The sequence below is a fragment of the Amborella trichopoda genome, chromosome 13, assembly GCF_054954075.1.
Source record: "Amborella trichopoda isolate Santa Cruz 75 chromosome 13, AtrichopodaSantaCruz75HAP2 v2.0, whole genome shotgun sequence".
In the NCBI taxonomy this organism is placed as follows: Eukaryota; Viridiplantae; Streptophyta; class Magnoliopsida; order Amborellales; family Amborellaceae; genus Amborella; species Amborella trichopoda.
Genome location: NC_142348.1, coordinates 10,249,247 through 10,268,242, shown reverse-complemented (window position 1 = coordinate 10,268,242; position 18,996 = coordinate 10,249,247). Strand labels below are relative to the sequence as shown.

General features: G+C 38.6%; 1 protein-coding gene across 50 annotated transcripts in view; it reads left to right on the top strand.

Annotated features, from left to right (window-relative positions):
• Positions 1 to 18,418, top strand: part of LOC18432164 (Peptidyl-tRNA hydrolase family protein) — a 40,780-nt gene extending 22,362 nt beyond the window's left edge. For 2 of the 50 annotated variants that reach the window (XM_020665937.2, XM_088854869.1), the window contains 9 exons: positions 2,963 to 3,163; positions 3,320 to 3,404; positions 3,747 to 3,814; positions 4,902 to 4,952; positions 5,033 to 5,106; positions 16,016 to 16,074; positions 16,468 to 16,544; positions 17,347 to 17,378; positions 18,031 to 18,418. In XM_020665937.2, coding sequence (XP_020521596.1) covers positions 2,972 to 3,163; positions 3,320 to 3,404; positions 3,747 to 3,814; positions 4,902 to 4,952; positions 5,033 to 5,106; positions 16,016 to 16,074; positions 16,468 to 16,544; positions 17,347 to 17,378; positions 18,031 to 18,034 — 642 coding nt within the window. In that variant the 5' untranslated portion in view covers positions 2,963 to 2,971 and the 3' untranslated portion in view covers positions 18,035 to 18,418. Of the gene's footprint in view, positions 1 to 2,962; positions 3,164 to 3,319; positions 3,405 to 3,746; positions 3,815 to 4,901; positions 4,953 to 5,032; positions 5,150 to 15,510; positions 15,599 to 16,015; positions 16,075 to 16,467; positions 16,723 to 17,346; positions 17,379 to 17,987 lie in introns of those variants that run through there. The other 48 variants (XR_016046855.1, XR_016046862.1, XR_016046857.1 and 45 more) reach the window with 37 other exon arrangements.
• Positions 18,419 to 18,996: the final 578 nt, after the last annotated feature.

The window sequence follows — 18,996 nt, the reverse complement described above, 5'->3', positions numbered from 1 at the left end:
CTACACTTTCACTCACCCTTGCTGTCGCGCTCGCACCCAGCACTCTCTTACACTTTCACGCATGCCCTCACTTTCTCACACCCGTGCTCAGCACTTTCCTACACTTTTACTCACCTTTGTTCTCACACACGCGCCTATCACTCCTTACACTCGTGCCCGCGCCTATCATTCTCTACATCTCTGCCTGCGCCTATCACTCTCTACATCCCTGCTCGTGCCTATCACTCACTCACTCCCATCCGTGCCTTCATCCACCTTAACCACTACACACTTTTACACACCTTTAGCGCACACCTTTAGCGCATACCAAGCCCTACCCACTGTTACATCCCTATTACCTCTATTCGCCCTTACTTCCTTATCGCCTCTAACTATCCCTACCCCTCACATTTGCACCCACATTCTTCATGCTCTTTCTCTCTAAACCTTACCCTTTTTCACTCTTAATTTATCATATTGCTATTTTATTTCTTTGATCTTCGATCTTCAACTTCTCTTCTCCTTTATTGGTTGCTTCCCTCATTGCCTAAACACTTGACTTAGGGTCATCCTAAGATAGTGTCTTAGGGTCCTAATTCTGGGATTGCTGCTCTAACCACCTTCTCGTACAGTGAACTTGGGTCATAAGAGGCATTGATTCTCTTGCACCCAGTTACTCGGGCTGGGGTCATCCTGAGTCGGCTTTCTTAGAATCTTGACCCTCTTGCTACTCTAACCACTAGGTCACACAGTATTTGGGATGTAGGAAGCTTCCTTCTCTCTCATTGTCTCTCTTATCTGAACCATTTACCTACAAATTAGAGCCACTCACCCATTGAAAGGTACATTAAAGAGGAGCACATTCTATATGAATTCCATCAGTAGTTTCTTAAGTGAGATTCCGAGGTGAGGTGTTGAGTTTTCAAGAGGGGGCTGTGTCCAAACCGAGCTGCTGGACAGCCGGAGGGTTTTTGCATGCTGATCTAAGAGGGCATTAGCCCGGGCTTATCCCACGAACTGAAACCGCGGAGAGGTAGGTGCTTGAGTCTATCTCTTCATTGCTTTTAAAATCCTCTCACAGTTGGACATACCTATCTGCAAAGTGACGCACGAGCCACGCAAGCGACCCGCGCAAAGGTCATGCTGTTGTTCGAGAGGGGGTCCAATCCAATCCGACTCAGGCTTGACCAATTAAATGTGAAAAAGCAAGGGGTTTGTGTACATGTGTGAGGCTTCTAGAAGGGGTATAGGGTTGGTAGTTGCAAGTCTAATTAAATGGAGGAAAGTTTTGAATTTTGCTTTTTGTTGGAATTTTGACAGATTATCACAAGGGTATACCCTCCGTCTTGGTTTTGGTTTAATTAAACGTAAAAAGCACGGGCATTTTAATTACAAGGGGAATTCTAGTGAATTAAAGGAGGATAAAGGTGTTTAAATCCATACTATACATCTTGATGACGTGATGGTGGATAGTGGGCTATGATCAAGCCTCTCTTTGTAGCCATTGGATGATGACATGGAGGGCTAAGATTCATCAATCTAGAACTATATATGCACTCTTAATGGTTAGAATGCTATAAATACCCCTTTAAGCCTTAACCTTTGACATATAAGTTCACTCTCTCTCTCTTTTTCTCTCTCTAAGTGGCACGCCATTCTCTCTCTAACCATCAAAGTGGCATGCCCCTAGGCCTTCTCCTCTTCTTATCTCTCTCTTGAATGTTGGTTTGAAGATGAAGTGGGAGAAAACTTTATTGAAGTTCCTCGATAACTCTATTAATGGTGATCCAAAGCTCAAATTCAAGCCATGGATGATCTAGTCTTAAGGCCTTCATCAATTGAGTAAGACCTCTTCAATTTCCTTGATTCTTCTTTTCGTAAATTCTTAATTACAGCAAGCTATCTTCATCATCTTGATCTTAGATCATTGATCTCTTGAATCTACTTTGATCTTTCTTGATCCCTAGTTGAAGGCATCATCCATACACAATTTGGTCGAGTTACCTATGATTTTTGGAGCATTTTGATTGATATTTTGTGAGATTTTGATCACCAAATCAGTGAATTAGATCTTCATTTTGATACCTCAAATTCTTGTTTTCATAAGAGGAGATTATGCCGAATTTATGTAGCTCGATTTGTGTACTCAATTTTTGTGTTTTAAGAGCCTTGATTTCTCCCATGATTTTTCTACTTGCGTTGATCACTTGGTCTTTGCAAATCCTTCCATATTTGAAGTGTATATTAGTAGATGCTTGGCTTCCCACTCTTGAGATGATGAATTTGGCCGAATTTTAAGTTATGCCATTAAATGTCATCCAATAGCACATAGCTAAGACCCAAGGCCGTAAACCGGGCACTCGAGAGCTCTAATCGGCTTCCCATGGATATGTTGCATTATACACTTGAGCATATATGTGTTGTTATGTTGGAGATCATGTCATATTGAGTTTTATGGAGTTTATTGATGTATAATTTCGCATTGTAATTTTGAGCGGTGCAGAATTTTCAAAAGCACCTCATACATGTGTAGTTTGATGGTCTCCTTGAGTAGTTTGTTTTGTTGATGGACAAGAGAGCCTAGTTGAGCTGTATCCTTTTATTTTTTAGTGTATTTTGAAATCATTTGTCCATTGTAATCACAGTAACCTTGCTTGTAAGTTCAATTCAAGTGTATTGTGTAAAATTCACATTGTATTGTCTAGAATTTTGGCATAGTGGTACTCCAATTGTATGAGATTTGGTTTCTATACATTCTCAGTAGTTTGCTCAGGGCCTGAAAAGAATATAGTACTTGACTAAATGTGATATTTTGACATGCTTACTGTTAGTGTTCTTGTGCATGTCAATTCTTGTTAAAACTGTATTCTTTATTCTTTGGCATTTGCAAAGAACAAACCATACAGATGAAGTTCCAATGCAAAATTGTTACACAATTTGTAACCATGTGAATTTTATTTATAAATTAGCCTTGATGTTGCAGGTTCTGTAGATGATGGCCCAAACCATTTCTTTTCCAGGGACATGCATTTCTTATCGAAACTTTACTCGAAGGTGCTTGAGATCCAATACACATTTATCTGCTTCCTTAACTCATGCTGAAGGAGTTAAATTGGAATATTCTCCATGGTTACTTGTTGGATTAGGAAACCCAGGGAACAAGTATCATGGTATCAGGCACAATGTATGTGTACTTTGACTTTGCTTTTGAGCTGTTTTACGATGGTTTAACGAACTGTGGTTCCTTTTGTTTTATATTTTTATTTTTATTTTGAGCCATTTAATGCATCAGTTTGGTTGTTCCTTCCGTTGATGTGGTTACAATGATCCTTCAAACCAGGTTGGCTTTGAAATGATTGATTGTATTGCTCAAGAAGAAGGCATTGCCTTGAATACAATACAGTCAAAGACCTTACTAGGAATAGGTATCCCTTAAGAATTTTGTTCATAACAATGTCATTATGATAGGAAATGCTTGTAATTTTTAGCAAATTTCATTCTATGATCCTGATATTCTCTTTGTATAAGCTTTCTAAGGTTTAAATAATTCTCTTTCTCTTTGTACTCCCTCTTATTCTCTATAAAAGTCAACTTTATTAAAAAACAAAAAACTCAGGGATTCTTATAGGTGAACATTAAGTGTCATACTCATTAAGAGTTTGAGATATCATTATCGCTACAAACATTCCTTTTCCCTTATATTTTCCATTTGCTATTTATTTACAGATGTTTTAGTTGTTACTTCAATTTCGTGCCAATTGATGCAGGTTCAATTGGAGTGGTACCTGTGTTGTTGGCAAAGCCTCAAACCTATATGAATTTCAGTGGAGAATCGGTAAATACCTCTTCCTTACTTAGGAAACATGGGTTTTTCTCCTTTCTAGGATTGAAATATTGATGTTCTTTATGTTCTTCCAGCATATGGCTTGTCACTGCTGTGAAAGTCCTATTAGTTTTATAGCTCACATCATTTGTGATGCATTCTGCAGCATCAACTCATAAACAGAAACTATGTAAATGTGTTCTTTGCAAAAAAAAAAATAGAAAACACCCATTATATAAAGTTATATACCTGCTGCTGATTTAGAAAACTTCAAGGTGATATATGCCCCCGTAATATTTCTTTTTGTAAGGACTGTAGGCCAGTTCGAAAACTAATATGCATTTTTATCATGTGGTTATTGGTGGACATATAAAATGACTCTTGCCAATGGGATGAAAAGTGGTCTTTTCTAATTTCTTCACGCTCAGAAAAGTCAGCATCTTGAATGTTTATAGTACCTATTTGTATTTTAAAAGGGCATCTAAAGTGATGCTCTCAAGCACACATGCTTCAGTATCTAAAACAAAATGGAATCGAGCAAAATGAAATACTCAACTTGGTTTGAGCATACATTTTTCTATTATAGACTGCTAAATTATCACGTGCATCCCACTCTGCTCAGGATGTCCATGCATTATGTCACCATGAATACCAAATCTCAACCATAGACTGTTATAGCACATGCATCTCACTCTTCTCAGGATGTCCATGCATTATGTCACCATGAACAATTGTATCAAAATGTCGCCATCTAGGCCCCATAATTTCTTCTAGAGTATTCCGTTTGACACTGGAAGTCGCCCAACATATACGATTCAATTTCATTTCACTTTTCTTGGGTGCACACCAAATACAAATTTTCTTTTCTTGCTTCTGATATGTGCACAGTTGAGTTGTACGTGTTTTTTCTTTACAATTATTATCATTAAGTTGAAAGAAACCGAATCTTGATAATTTGAGGTGTGGATGATTGCCATTCTTTTTGATTGTTAACATTTACTATCGATGAGATCACTGTGATTTATTTGGAACCACATTTTGGCATTTCTGTATTGCGACTGAAACATTATCACCTCATCGTGTAATTTGATGCTTATAGGTAGGAGCAGTTGCTGCTTACTATCAAGTACATCTGCGACATATCTTGTTGGTGAGTTATCCATGTTCATGGTTAATTACATATTCATTTATTTTTATATTTGACGACACTCATTTGGGATAAGCTCCCAGATTTATGACGAGATGAGTTTACCAAATGGTGTTTTGAGGCTTCAAGCTAAAGGAGGGCATGGGTATCATAATGGGTAATTCTTATTGGCCTCTTCTTGTGAATGCAGTGCTATCAATGTAAGTATTAAAAGAAAAAACAGATAAACAATGAGAAGTCTGTGCTGTTGTATGTTGATCTTTGATGCCATACAATGTTAGTCACCTTATTGTTCTAGTATTTCTTTGCGTGTTTCTATGGTTAAGATTGAGAAAAATTATGATGCCCCTGTATGTTCTTATCCCTAGTATATGTATCTGTTGCTATATGCAAGAAATATGTTATAATTCTCCCATCAGTCTTATGGTTCTGTGTCTTACTGGTAATTGTCGGCAAATGCATATTTGTCTTGGATGGAGCTTTTCCTTTTGTTAGTTGTCGGACACCGTATGTGCCCCAACGTGGCAGATATAAAAACAAAGTACACATGCACAAGACTAGATGGGGTATATATACTTTTTTATGGATCCTGTCTTCCTTTTCACGCTTATTGCTTCTTTTCACTTGTCCTGAGTTTACTTTCGCCCCTTAAATCTCCATCTTTGATTACTAGAATGTGCAAATCTTGAGCCTTGAGAGATTGCCCAAGGCTTCTTGCTTTAGCCAAAAGAAGGATGCTTTTGCTAGGGTTCCCTTGAACAGAGAGGAGAGAGTGTGATGTGGGTCTATGGGGAACTTTTTATAGAAGAGAGAAAAATAAAAGGCTTTTAGGAGGTACATGCAACTCTCTCTCTCTCTCTATCCAACCCCCTTCTTATAGAGGACCCCACTCTCTTGATTCCTCCTATAATGGGTGCATAGAAAGATATCAATCCCTCATCCTTCCGGCGGAACATCACAATGTATGGACACTTGCATATTTTATTAGAGAGATGCGTAGTGAGGCTTTAAGGAGCAGTGCATCTTTGCAGAGAAAACTACATTAAGTTTCCATCAGACTAATGTGGAATATCTTTTGTCTCTAGCACATTACTGCTCCAAGCTGTCTTAGACACTTGTCCACACCAGATTGAGCATCTCGACTAATCCCTCATGAGCTATTTAATGCTTAGGAGAGTAATCAACCCCTTATACACATACTTACCTATGTCATCCAAGAAAATATAATTCTTATGCACACCAAGAATTCATATGCAGATAATTCAAATATTATTCTACAAGAACGTCCTGAGAAAAAATTTTATGTTGCTGATTAGTTGATTACCATCATGTTTTGCACTAGTTATGTACGTACCAACCGTGGTGTGCTACAAAATGTTTTCTCTGGGCCTGCTATTATTGTGCTCTGACATAATCGCTTTCGTAGTTGTGCTCCCTCCCAGCTGAATCATGCATGACCATAGGGAGAAATGCTAAAGTAGCAAACACATCACACTCTGCAGGTCTTCATTTAATCACATATATACCATGCAGGTCTTCATTTATACTATGCAGGTCTTCATTTAATCACATTTATAGCTGTTGTCGCACCCAGTTCATCACAAGGTCTCACCCAAACTACTAACTTAAACACTCGATTTTCTCACTTAGCTATCATTCAGGGTACATGATTCGATGGGACGTCATGTGAATCATGTCTATTTCTAATCATGGACTCTTATCTCTATCTTTCAGCAAGGCGATACACACGCCATATATGTCTCGTCCTCCAATGTCCCTAACATTGAGGGCTGGCGACGATCTATCTTACAATGACAAAACATCCTAGCTTGCGTATGTCAATGTTGCATCTAAACTAGTGTATGTGCATTGAATAAACCATTATACCATAAATGACTTATATTAATGGTAAAAACAATTATCATCCATCACTGAAAGAGTTGGCTAACATTTATGGTTAGTGTTTTAAATGTTGGATGTGGACCTAATGCAGTTGAGGGCCAATGCTGCGATGCGTTCCAGATGAGGTGCATCACCTCCAATGCGGTCAATAAATTTTAAAAAATAAAATAAGAAATCATAAAAAATATAATAATGCATAGTAAAAAACATAGATGCAATTTATGTGAAAGTAGCTATTTTAGTTTACTCATTATCTGTAATATATTAGCTGTCTGAGACTCTGCCCTGATAGCTTGACAAAGAGTAAGTGAGTTTGTTGTTCTAACTTATGTAATAGTATAAATGCATAATACAATTAACCTGTAAAATGAAATAATCTATTTGATCTCATATAACATATCTAAAGTTCCAAACTTCACATAATCATCCAAAATTCCGAACTTTAAAGTTTAAACTCCAAAACAACAACCACCAAAAGTTTATGAAGACATTAAAAAACAATAGATAATCAACTTTGAAGTCTCAACTCTCAATCAGACAAGTCATATGACGATTCTTCATGTGCATGTTCGTCTCCCACATCTGAAAGGATGTAGAGGCATCATCAGCACTATCATTGCCCCCTCATTGTATACTTCGTGTTTCTCAGTCTCCTATGAGTCAACCTCCTCCTCCTCGATCTTTGGAATTGATGTGCAATTGAACCCACCTTTTTTCTTCTTTGTTTCTATTGCTGGGCCTTACTTCATGTCAGCTCTTGTGGTGCCCTTGCCATTAGGATCATCCAATCGAATTGGGTTGACATCCATGCGCTTCAGATACCTTTCCTTACGACACTTGTAATATCACACATACACGAGATCATTCAACTTCTTCTGCTGAAGCATATTTTGTTTTTTTTGGCATGAAGTTGCACATCAAAACAAGAAAAGGAAAAAATGTTATTTTCTACAACCTACTCTTCCTAGAGTTTAGGAATTTGAAAACCAAGAAATAGAGACTTACATGCTCAAGTGGGCTTCAATTGCATTTGCAGCCATAACTAAATGCGAACCTCAACACTCGAATTGCGAAACATGAAGATTTGGTGTCTCGCTTCCATGTGATGCCCACTGCACAGCTGCATATTATTTTAGACATTTAATTTTTTATATAATGGAACTATACAAGTAAAACAAAATAAAGAAGGCACTGCTCGGTTAGCTAGTTGTGTAGTATCCTTGTTTCGAGTTGTGATGACTCTTCCAAAGTTCCTCGCTGCACATTGGAGCTTGATCACCTCATGACTTTGGATCTTATCTTAGATAGCTGGGTCTGGGGCCAACCTCTCAAGCACGTCTAATAATCCAACCATTTATCATACGATTTGATTTAATGGATGGGTGCTTATAGTGAAGAGATGGATCCATAAATAAATGAGCTGCATAGAGGGGCCGGTGAAGCTGGTTATCCCATCTCATATCAATAATGTTAAGTGTAGGTTTGTATTTGGTCTTTTCATTCTTCAGAATCATTTTGATCTCTTCTTTTGCCTTAATCATCGCCTCATGTATGTAGCCGGTAGCGGGCTTTGCTTCACCATCACCAATTGTTGGACTTTCACTAAAGGGTGTGAAACATCCAATGCATAGTAGACGTGGGTCCAAAAAGATATATTAAGGACAAGTTGATGAAATTTTGTCCCATTTTGATGCTTTGATCACTTACTTCTATTCCACTTTGCTGAAGCGAACATGGTCCTTAAGGTACCTTTTACTTGCATAGGCTTTAAAGGAAATGGCGGCAAATTTAGTTGCTGCTAGCCTCACCATCTCTTTCTTCTTTGTAAACTCCCTCATTATCTTAGAACTAGGGTATGAATATAGATAAAACCAATGACAAACTTAGTTTATGAAATTGCCTCACTAACTTTGAATGTCTTACCTTTGTCCTCAAGCATGAGATCAAGGCAGCAAGCTGCGCAAGGAGTTAAAACATAAGCCTCCTCTTCACAGTCAAAAGATGCCCAATTGTGGAGTAATTGGCACCATTTTCAGTGACAATTTGTACCACATGCTCCTCCCCTACAAAGCCTACAATATCATCCATCAACGTACACAAGTATGTTGCAGCATGTAATTTATTTGATGCATCAATAGACTTCATGAAAAAAGCACCTAAAGGACAGTTGACCAAAAAAATTAATGAATGCCTGAGGCCTTCCATCAGACCATCCAACGAACATGATGATGAAAATTTTCGTAACTTCATTCACAACATCCTTTAAAAGAGGCTCTCTAGGCTCATGTAATGATGGAGGTTTGAGTCTTGGGCCATATTGCCCAATTGCCTTGACTAGAACCTTGAAAGTATCAAGGTTTACGGTATTGAAAGGAATACCGGCTTGATAAAACCACTTAGCAATGCAGATGCATTCCTGATTCCTTTCTTCTTTCTTTGATCGATTTTCCAGTGTGGTTATTTTGTTTTTTTTCCTCCTTTCCTTAACCAAAACTTTGGGGTGTAAAATGCAACCATTGGCCCCTTAGGGAGACGTCTATTTTGCCAAACATTACCACCAATATTTATAATCCTCCCTCTCTTGTAACCCTATGCCTACTTCCAACTTCTGATGCATATTCTTCAAATAATTAAATTTCCTGCATTATTTCTTTTTATCTCATTTTCCTCATTTCTTTTTCCTTTTTGGTCTATAAACGTATTCCTTAATCTTTCTATTAATCTCCTCAATGGCTTGGGGGCATGCTCTAACGTTCCCACTAATACTGGCTAGGTGTGTTCTTTTTTGCCAGAAAATGCCCCCCATATAAGTACTCCCACAGAATTCAATTATCACAATTTTAATCCTTTGGGTTTTTTAGTTCAGCATGTTTCCAAGCTGGATCCTTGTTGCTTGAAGATGATGAAGACATTGCCTGAGAAAAAAGTACTAGGAAATGAAAACTTTCCAGATAATTGAAAGAAATTGTCCATTGAAAATCCTCGATTAGTTAGGGAATTTTCGCCCAAATTCATTTAAAATTAGATAATCTCAATGGATAACCAAAATAATCTCTTACTCCTTTTCAAAAACTCTCAATTCTAGAAAAAAATGCAAATACATTTTTTTTTTTTTTGTGGTTTTTAATCCTCTAAGAACCACCAAAAGTCATTTCATTTTTGAGGTTGGGGGGGGTGGGGGGTGTTATATACCCCCACAAACTCCTCCCTCCCCCTCTTTTCGCGGGGGGATTTGCATCTTTGCCCATGCTCGTGGGCCAACTTTTTGCCCACAATCATGGACACATAGCCCATTAATGCTATGCACGTGCATAAGTGGGTGTTATGCATGATGCGCCGCGCATGCAAGTGCATCACAAAATAGCACATGTTCAGCCTATTGTGATGCGCTTTAAGCCTCATAGCACGTAATGCGTTCATATAATGGGGGATGCAACCACAATAAAAAATACTTTTTATGGTATAAATAAAATAATGGATCCCTAAATCCGATCCCTTTGGCATGAACCCTATAGTTTTCTCAATCTATTGGCTTAGTCAGAGGATCCGTTACCATCCTTTGTGAGATTATGTCATAACAACCTCTTTTTTCTCAACGGCGTCTTGCATGTGGTGATACTTAATATCTATGGGCTTTGTCTTATTGTGATACTTTTGGTCCTTTGTGAAAGCTAGTGCCGCCATGTTATCACAAAACATGCTCATAGGTTCTTAGGGGTCGTATCAAGTGCTATAGACTGCACAACAAGTACCTCCATGGTTGACAATGTCACGCACGTCTGCTTCTTGCTACACTAGGAAATTGCTCCTCCTCCCACAGTGAAGATGTGTCTTTATGTCAACTTATGCTCATCCAAGTCACCCACATAATCCGCATCACAAAATCCATGCAACCGAAGGTCATTTCCCTGAAAGACCAGTGAGCAGTCTGCAATTTCCTGACGATATTGGAGTATTCTCTTCACAGCCTGCCAATGCTCCAAACCTAGATTGTTTTAGTAACTACTAGCATCTGATGGCACAAGTTATATCTGTTCTTACGTACAGTATATTGCCTACTGCACTCGCATAGGTGCCTGAGCGATCTCAACCTTTGTCTTTGGATGAAGATTTAGACAAAGTGCATGACCCTTTTTTACAAGAGTATCAATGGGCTTAAAGTTGTGTTTCCTAAACCCCTATAAGATATGCCTGATTTAAGTCTATTGAGACAAACTAAGGAGTCCCTTTGATCTGTCGCAGTCGATCTTAACAAGGAGCACATAATGTGCTTCACCCATGTCCTTCACATCAAATTGGAAATTGCCACTCCTTTGTGGCATTGATCATCTCTTTGTTGTTACCTGCCATGAAGATGTTGTCAACATGCAACAACATTATTTTGGAACTCTCCTTATGATGTTTGGCATGTACACATTGATCCTGCTCAATCATTGAAAATTCAAAAGAGCTTACAACTCTCTGAAATCTCATGTTCTACTGTCTGAATGATTGCTCAAGTCCATAAATAGACTTGGCAACCTATAGATTTTTTGCTCTTGCCCATGGACTTGTAGCCCTTCCGCTATTCTGTGTAAATCTCTTCCTCCATGTTCTTGTTAAGGAATAACGTCTTAACTTCCATGTGGTAAAGCTCCAAATCCAATGTGCCACATGGCAAGTATAAGGTGAATTGAGGCCATTCTCACTATCGAGTAAAATGTCTCCTCATAGTCTGCTCCCTCAACTTAGGTGAACCTTATTGGCACGAAATAAGCTTTATACTTATTTATAGTTCCATCGACCTCGACCCATTTGTTCCTGATGGCGTTTCTCTCTCTAGGAATATCCACAAGTTCCTAGACTCTATTCTTCTCCATGTAACTAATGGGAAGGCTTTCTATGTTCCCCCTACAACATAGAAGTTCTATGTTCCCCCTACCATCCAGCCGTCCATTTTTTATCAAGAGAGCCACTCACCATTTGATCTTTGATCCAACGTCTCAAAGTATTTTTTTTTTTAGTTTTTTTAATACAATTTTTTTGAATATGAAATTTGGTACGTGCCATCTTCTCATTGGGGCGCACCTATAAAAAATATCAACAATAATTTTCGATAAAAAATAATGACCAAAATACCCCTTAAAACTTTCAGGGGTATTTTGGTCATTTTATTTTATTGAAAATATTTTTTTTTATATTTTTCGTTAGTGCGAGTTTAATATAGGAATGGACGTCCAAAATTTGGTGTCAAAAATATATAGAAAAAAAATTAAAAATAAAACAGTGTAGAGACGTGGCATTGTGATTGGGGCATTCTTAGCCCTCTATTAAAAAATGGGGAACATAGAACTTCTATGTTGTAGGGGGAACATAGAAAGCTTTCCCGTAACTAATTTCCTTGTCTATTACAGCAATTCATTTTCCTGCATCATATGATCTTAACGCTTACTGATAAGAACCCTTTTCATCATCATCAATGGAGATGCATGTTAGACCTTCCTATTCAATCTCGAAATGTCTCCAGGGAACTCTGCCATATGTGCTCTTATGAGGTTCAAGAACGAATGGTGGCTCACTCCCACTGTCCTCAATGAGCATGGGAACAATTCTCATTGTCATCCTCACATCCTGTTTCTTGAGCTTCAACCATCTTATAGAGGTGTATGGTCATGTTAGACTGCTTCCTGTTTGGGAACTTCTACCCAATGAAGTCTATAGCACGGGATTCAATCTCTCTCAGCCTGCCTTCTCCAGGCTCATAGGAAAGGACATACCCTTAGATTTCTAAGGATGCCTAATGAAGGAATGTGGACCTCTTGTATAGGTTACTGGTCAGATATATGGACAAAACCAACGGACCCCCAAGGATGCAGATGATTTAAATTTGTTTTTCTAATGATCCATAACGATTAGGGGTTTTAGACATGGATTTTAAGGCATCCTATTCAAGATTTACACATCAGTCAATTTAGCATTTCCCCAGAATCTCCTAGAGATATTTGTTTGTGCCATCATAGACCTCACTGTGTCCGTAAGGTTATTATTCCTTAATTTGTTCTCTATTGCCTAAAATGAAATCAAATGTCCTTCTTGAGAGGGTCTAGGGACAGAAGTAGGCTCCTTCTCTCTATCTTTTTCTAAAAGTAGGCTCCTCCTCATCCCAGGAATGCAGAGAGCATTAGGAGAAACATTCTTTGACCAGTTTTAAATTGTAAACAATAGGTTCCCACGACTACCACGTCCTTGGCGACATTGTTCACTATGAAGATCTTCACTCCTCCGACTAGAATTCAGCGAACCTCTATGAACCCGTCTTCATCCCTCTCTATGTGTTTCATTACTCATGAATCCATAATCCAAATATTAGAAAGTAGATGAGCAACTAGCATCTCTGTCCGCACACTAGCAATCTTAATAAAATGACAGCCTTTTGTCTTTTGGAGCATTGCGCTTGCCTCCCTTTCGCATAGGAAGTGAGGAGGTAATTAAATCACTGAGGAAGTGATTTAAGCACAACCAAAATCTGCTTCTTATCACTTAGCATGTAGCCTGCTATACAACGTCATGTATCATTTGTGACATATTTCTGAAATGCTTAGTTATGGAGACATTGGATGGCATTTTATATGTCTCGAATGCCAGCATGAGTGCCTGCAGACAGGTGGTGGAGGTGCCTGCAAATTGGAGCTATTGTCCATGCCACATCTCCGTGGATGTCAGATAAATCTTAGATTGCCCAATCAGGCTGTTTTGCATGTTGCTCAACACAGTGTAGCATGTGCAACGATATGTTTTGAGCCACGCTTTAAAACCTTCCATTCACGATACCCTTGGGTTGTGTTCCTTTAGTGGGAGTCATGCTATTGGTCAAGGGTTCAAGTACACCCTGCTTATCTAACAGGTATCAAATCTTAGAATGCCACATTGCATAATTCTTACCATCCATTCTTCAGCAATTACATTTTTTGATGTCGTTGCATTCCATGTCTGTGAATCAAAGAGGAGATCACAATTACATGGATGATTTAGTTTGTTATACCTGGTTATCCAGTCACATAAAATGACATTGAATCTTGTACTCTCTTGTGTCTTCAAGGATTAACATAATAAAAACTCCAATACTCTCGAATTAAAAATCTTGCACAAACTTGCTTGTCATTGCTATAATCATCATCAAGTAAGATTTTAGAGGCTTGACACCATAACCCTTGTCATTAAGTGAGTGTTTACATCCCTGATGCAAAACCTCACTATTAAGTGCAATTTAATGCTGGTAGCTACCTAGGGTGACTTTAATTTGTGCAATTTGATGCTGGTAGCCACATAGAGTGACTCCCAAAATTAGATTGGGTCATCATGATGGGTCCACGCATTTGTATAAGCTGTGTCGTGAAAGCGTACCAAAACATTTATGGCTGAAATTTAGGTCAGCAAGTGGGACCTTGCTGGTTGCGATCTACTGTTTTAGCTACCCTAAAATCATATATTATATGCCTGATTCTGGCACCACGATGCAAAGTTATACCCATTTGAAAAGTGAGTCTAACAATTCACCTTTTGAGACTGCACTCAATAGCTGCAAGGCCGCAATAATAAATAGTGACTGTGCGGCGCAAGCAAGGAAGGTGTGGCATCACATAAACTAATATGTGCAGCTGTCGGCTGAGGCTGTACCAGTGCGGCCTCAGTTTTCCGGTGTGGTTGCATTCGTGCGACCTCGAGGCTGTACATGTGTGGCTGCACCCTCTGTGAGGCTGTACCAAATATTAAAATTATGTGGCCTCAGGCCTCACAAGTGGGGTTGTAGCCACTGTCTCACAGGTTATGTTGCGGCTGCACACCAGGGCACTCAGGTGTAACTGAGTCGTATGGAGGGATTTGTTCTGTTGAGTGCTTAACCTCAGAGCTATTGTGCACCCGTGGGTCCACTAGACCATAGCAGGTTCACCATAAGAGACCTGCAGTCCAGAATGCAAGTGCATGCACCTAGCACCAGTCCACCGCACTCTAATGGACTGATGGCCATAGGATCACCCCCAGGGACCACACAATCTAGAGTTCATGAACAACACCCAATTTGTACATAACAAGGTTCAAAGGATGCTCAAATGCACTACCTCGCGCATAGTGCAAGCACTCAGTGCGCCAGCGAGCTCAAGTTACTTTTTTGACTCACAACATGAGTCTAGTGAGTGCCTGGTGTGCCAAGAGCATTTTGTGCATGCCCAATGGATGTGATTGTGTTGTGCCCCTACGGCTTAATGCAGCTCATGGCACTTTCCATTTACATATGGGATTGCATGAGGAGCTAATTGAGGAAAAGGGATAAACCATGTGGTGAGCAAAACATGACAATCAGAACTAAGAAGCAAACCTCTCTTGAGATGCTTTGATACCAATGTCAAACACCATAAGTGTCCCAACGCAGTGGAAACAAAACAAAATATACATGCGCAAGATCCAACGTCCTTTTTGTGTGGGGGTTACATACCTTTTTATGGATACAATTGCCTTTCTCGTGCCGATTGCTCCCTTTCGCATGTCTAGAGTTCCATTCTGCCTCAAGTCTCTCTCTTTTGCTTACTAGAACGGTAATGGTTGACTACAGAGCAAATTCCGAGCCTTGATGGATGCCTGTATGTTCTTGCTTTTGCTAAATGAGGCATGTTTTAATTAGGTGTCTTGGAAGTGAGAGGAGAGAAAGGGAAGTGGATCTATGGGCACATTTTAGAGAGAGCGAGAAAAGTAGAAAAGGCTTTTGTGAGGTATGTGCAACTCTATGTCGCTCTTTCTACAGCCCCATTTTTATAGAGGAACCTACCCCCTTGATTCCCTGACCATCTGGTTATCCGAATTGAATTGAAAGTTAACCCAATTAACCACATGGACTGATTTTCCCAAGATTGGATAAGTTTTCAACCAACCATCCAAATATAATTCTCTTTCCTCCACCGATAACAAATGATGTAATTCTATGGAGGTCCACCCACCCACGAGGGGCGAACCATCTAGATCCAACATTAGCACCCTCAGATTGTATCTTTTGTCTCTTGCTAGTGGCATCTCTCTCTCTCTCTCTCTCTCTCTCTCTCTCTCTCTCTCTCTCTCTCTCTCTCTCTCTCTCTCTCAGTTGGGTTATATAATTCGATTCTCTTCGACTAATTGTTGTCTTGTTCTTTCAGGATGAAGAGTGTTATGGATCATCTTGATAATTCCTGCGAATTTCCTCGACTGAGCGTAGGTTAACCTTGAATTTCATAACTCACATATTGAGCTATTAATTATTTTTTAATTTTTTGAGTTTGTTGCTATTTATATAAGGTGTCAACCATTATTTTGTAGAGGTGTGCCTCAAATTTCTACCGGAAAGGTTGTTTCGACATGAAAAAAAGCCATACAATTGATCTTCTTGAGCTAAACTATTTATAGAACTTCAAATTTCATTATTACAGGTGAAAATAGATTTTTAGGCCATCATAAGGGTTTCTGACACTGGAACTGCGATTCTTTTAGCAAGATTTAAAGTACCTTGATTGTTTAAGGTTGAGGCCTTATACAAAAGCACCCTTATAAGAAACAATTTTATAGGTTTATTGTTGAATGGCTGAAGTGTTATTTTCCATGGCATTCTCAGGCATTGGGAATCCTCCAGGAACCATGGACATGAAAGCTTATTTGCTGCAAAAGTTCAGTGCAAAGGAGCGTGAACAAGTACACATGCTCAACTTTATGTATTCTTAATGTGGATTGATTTTAAATGGATAGTTCTGAATATTTTTATTCCTTGGAATCGATTGTTTTAGATTCAGAAGACACGTTTAATTGTGGAAAATCTGAACTAGCCATTCAGATACTAATATACTTCTAAACATGCTGTGGATACATAAAATGACGGGGAGGAGAAAGGTTTCATCTCTCTACCTGATAGGTGGATAAATCACTGAAATCTTAACAACTTTTGTTTAAATAGCCCTCTCCACCTTAGGAAACGGGGTTGGGTCAAGACGGTAGAGGTTAGGTTTCATAGCCCAACGTCTCAAGTTCCATTCGTATGTAACCTTGTCAAAAGAAACAAAACAGTCCTCTCCGCCTATTTTTATTTTCAAAGGTGTCCTCTTTCGGCTGTCCATTTTCTCTCAAATGTATTCCTCAGTGGCAAAACTGACTGAGACACACCTTATATACCCCCCGCTTTGCATTATGGCGTGTTACATGAACTGCCTCGTCTCTTGAACATCTCCTATGTATAGAAATGAGTATTGTGCCCCTACAGTTTTTGCTTTTTGATTTTCCTAGCTTGCCATTTTAGTAGGTGACACTTTGGTCCCTGAAAATTTTACTTTTACACTTAGTACGTACTTGTATGTCTTCCTAAGATAATCACCATAATTATTGTTTTCTCCCTTTTCTGTTAAAACTGACAAATGGTTGCCTGAAATTGTTTATTTAGGAATGTTGAGCTACCCTAGACAGTCGATAAAAGTTGTGACTAGTGTTTATGAATTTCATGTAGTTTTTGCAGGGGCTCTCAATGTCTAAAGAAAGGTAAAACACACACACACGCACGTGCATACATATATAGGATAACACTTACAAACACCTCTGAGTGAATTTCTATAATATTTTACTCGTGGCTCATCACCATTCAAAGTTATTCAGATGGACATGATTCTCCTGTTTGAATTTTAGTAGTTTCTCTAGAAATATGTTTTATTTGAAATTTGGGGTGTATGTATATCTAACCATCTCTCACAAAAATAAAATATCAAAAAGATAAAAATAAAACGATGAAAATACACCTGAAATATTCATAGGCATAATTTGATTATTTTTGTATTTGAAGTATTTTTTATATTTCATTTAGGTGTACCTCACTAAGGTGCACATACCCACAAAATTTGAGTTAATTGATTTGTAAAAAGTATTAAAATTCAAATATCATCAAACAATTGTGACTGTTTGATAGTCTTTGGATGGTGATGAAACATGAAAGACATACTGTATAAGTTTACTCGTGCGTGTGTGCGTCCATCCGTGGGGTTGGGCGCTGGGCAGATCTTGTGATACTCTGGAAATTTAATTTTCTCAGATCTTGTGATACTTTGCAAATTAGTTTTCCTTTTTAAGTGATATTCTTGTCTTGGTATTTGGAAGTTGGTGTTACTATCGATGGTCTTGCTGATAATTTTTGGGTTAGATAAATGCTGCTCTATGGCAAGGTGTGGAAGCAGTGAGAACTTTAGTTTTAGAAGGCTTCGATGACAACGTCAATCGATTTAACCTTCGCCAGAAGTACAAGTATCACCAGGTGTGATGAAAATTTGCTCGGTTAGATTGTAGTTTTTGTTATTGTACCCTTCTTTCTTCTTGATCATCATTTGTTGTAACATTGAGTTCTTTATTTTGACCAAGAGGTTTGGGTTGCAAGTTACTGATGTGCTGAGCCTTTTCGAAATCAAGGCCTTCTCTTACTGAACAAGACTATCTCCTACTAAAATCGAAGGCTTTGCCTTTGAACACATGTTCGTGGTGCACCTTGAGGAAATTACCGAATAACAATTCTGTTATATATGGAACCACAAAAATGCTGCACGACTATGACATAATTCATCAATTTCATAACATATCTGGGCAAAAACAGTGATTCTGGACATTTTTCTAAAATTACTAAAAGCGTTTTGTAATGTTACAACAAACCTGGGAAAAAACACACACACTAGGAGAGAGAGAGAGCAATCATAGAAACTAATATTTAGAAAAAACGCCGATCTGGATGGGAATTGCTTGATCCTAAAGGTGCCATTTACCGTACAAGGCAACGGACGAAGGGAAACTTCATCTCCCATTGTTCAAAGCCATTTCGCACTTCTCTTTACCTAAATCCAATCGAAAAGCTCGTGAAGAGAAACAATTTTTAAAACTAAGCATGGAGTTTGCATGGTCAGTTGGTTCACCAATTTGGCCTAATCTTTCTGAGTGAAGCGTTTTAAGACAAGAACCCAAGAGACTCTTTAAGAGAGGTGGATAGTCAAATTTCTCTCTTTACCTGTATTCTCTCTCTCAACTTAGGCAAGAGCTCGTCAATCCCAATCTACTCTCTATGGGGTGGTTATATCTCAAGTTCAATTCCTACCACTATAACTACCCAATAAAAAATTCTCTT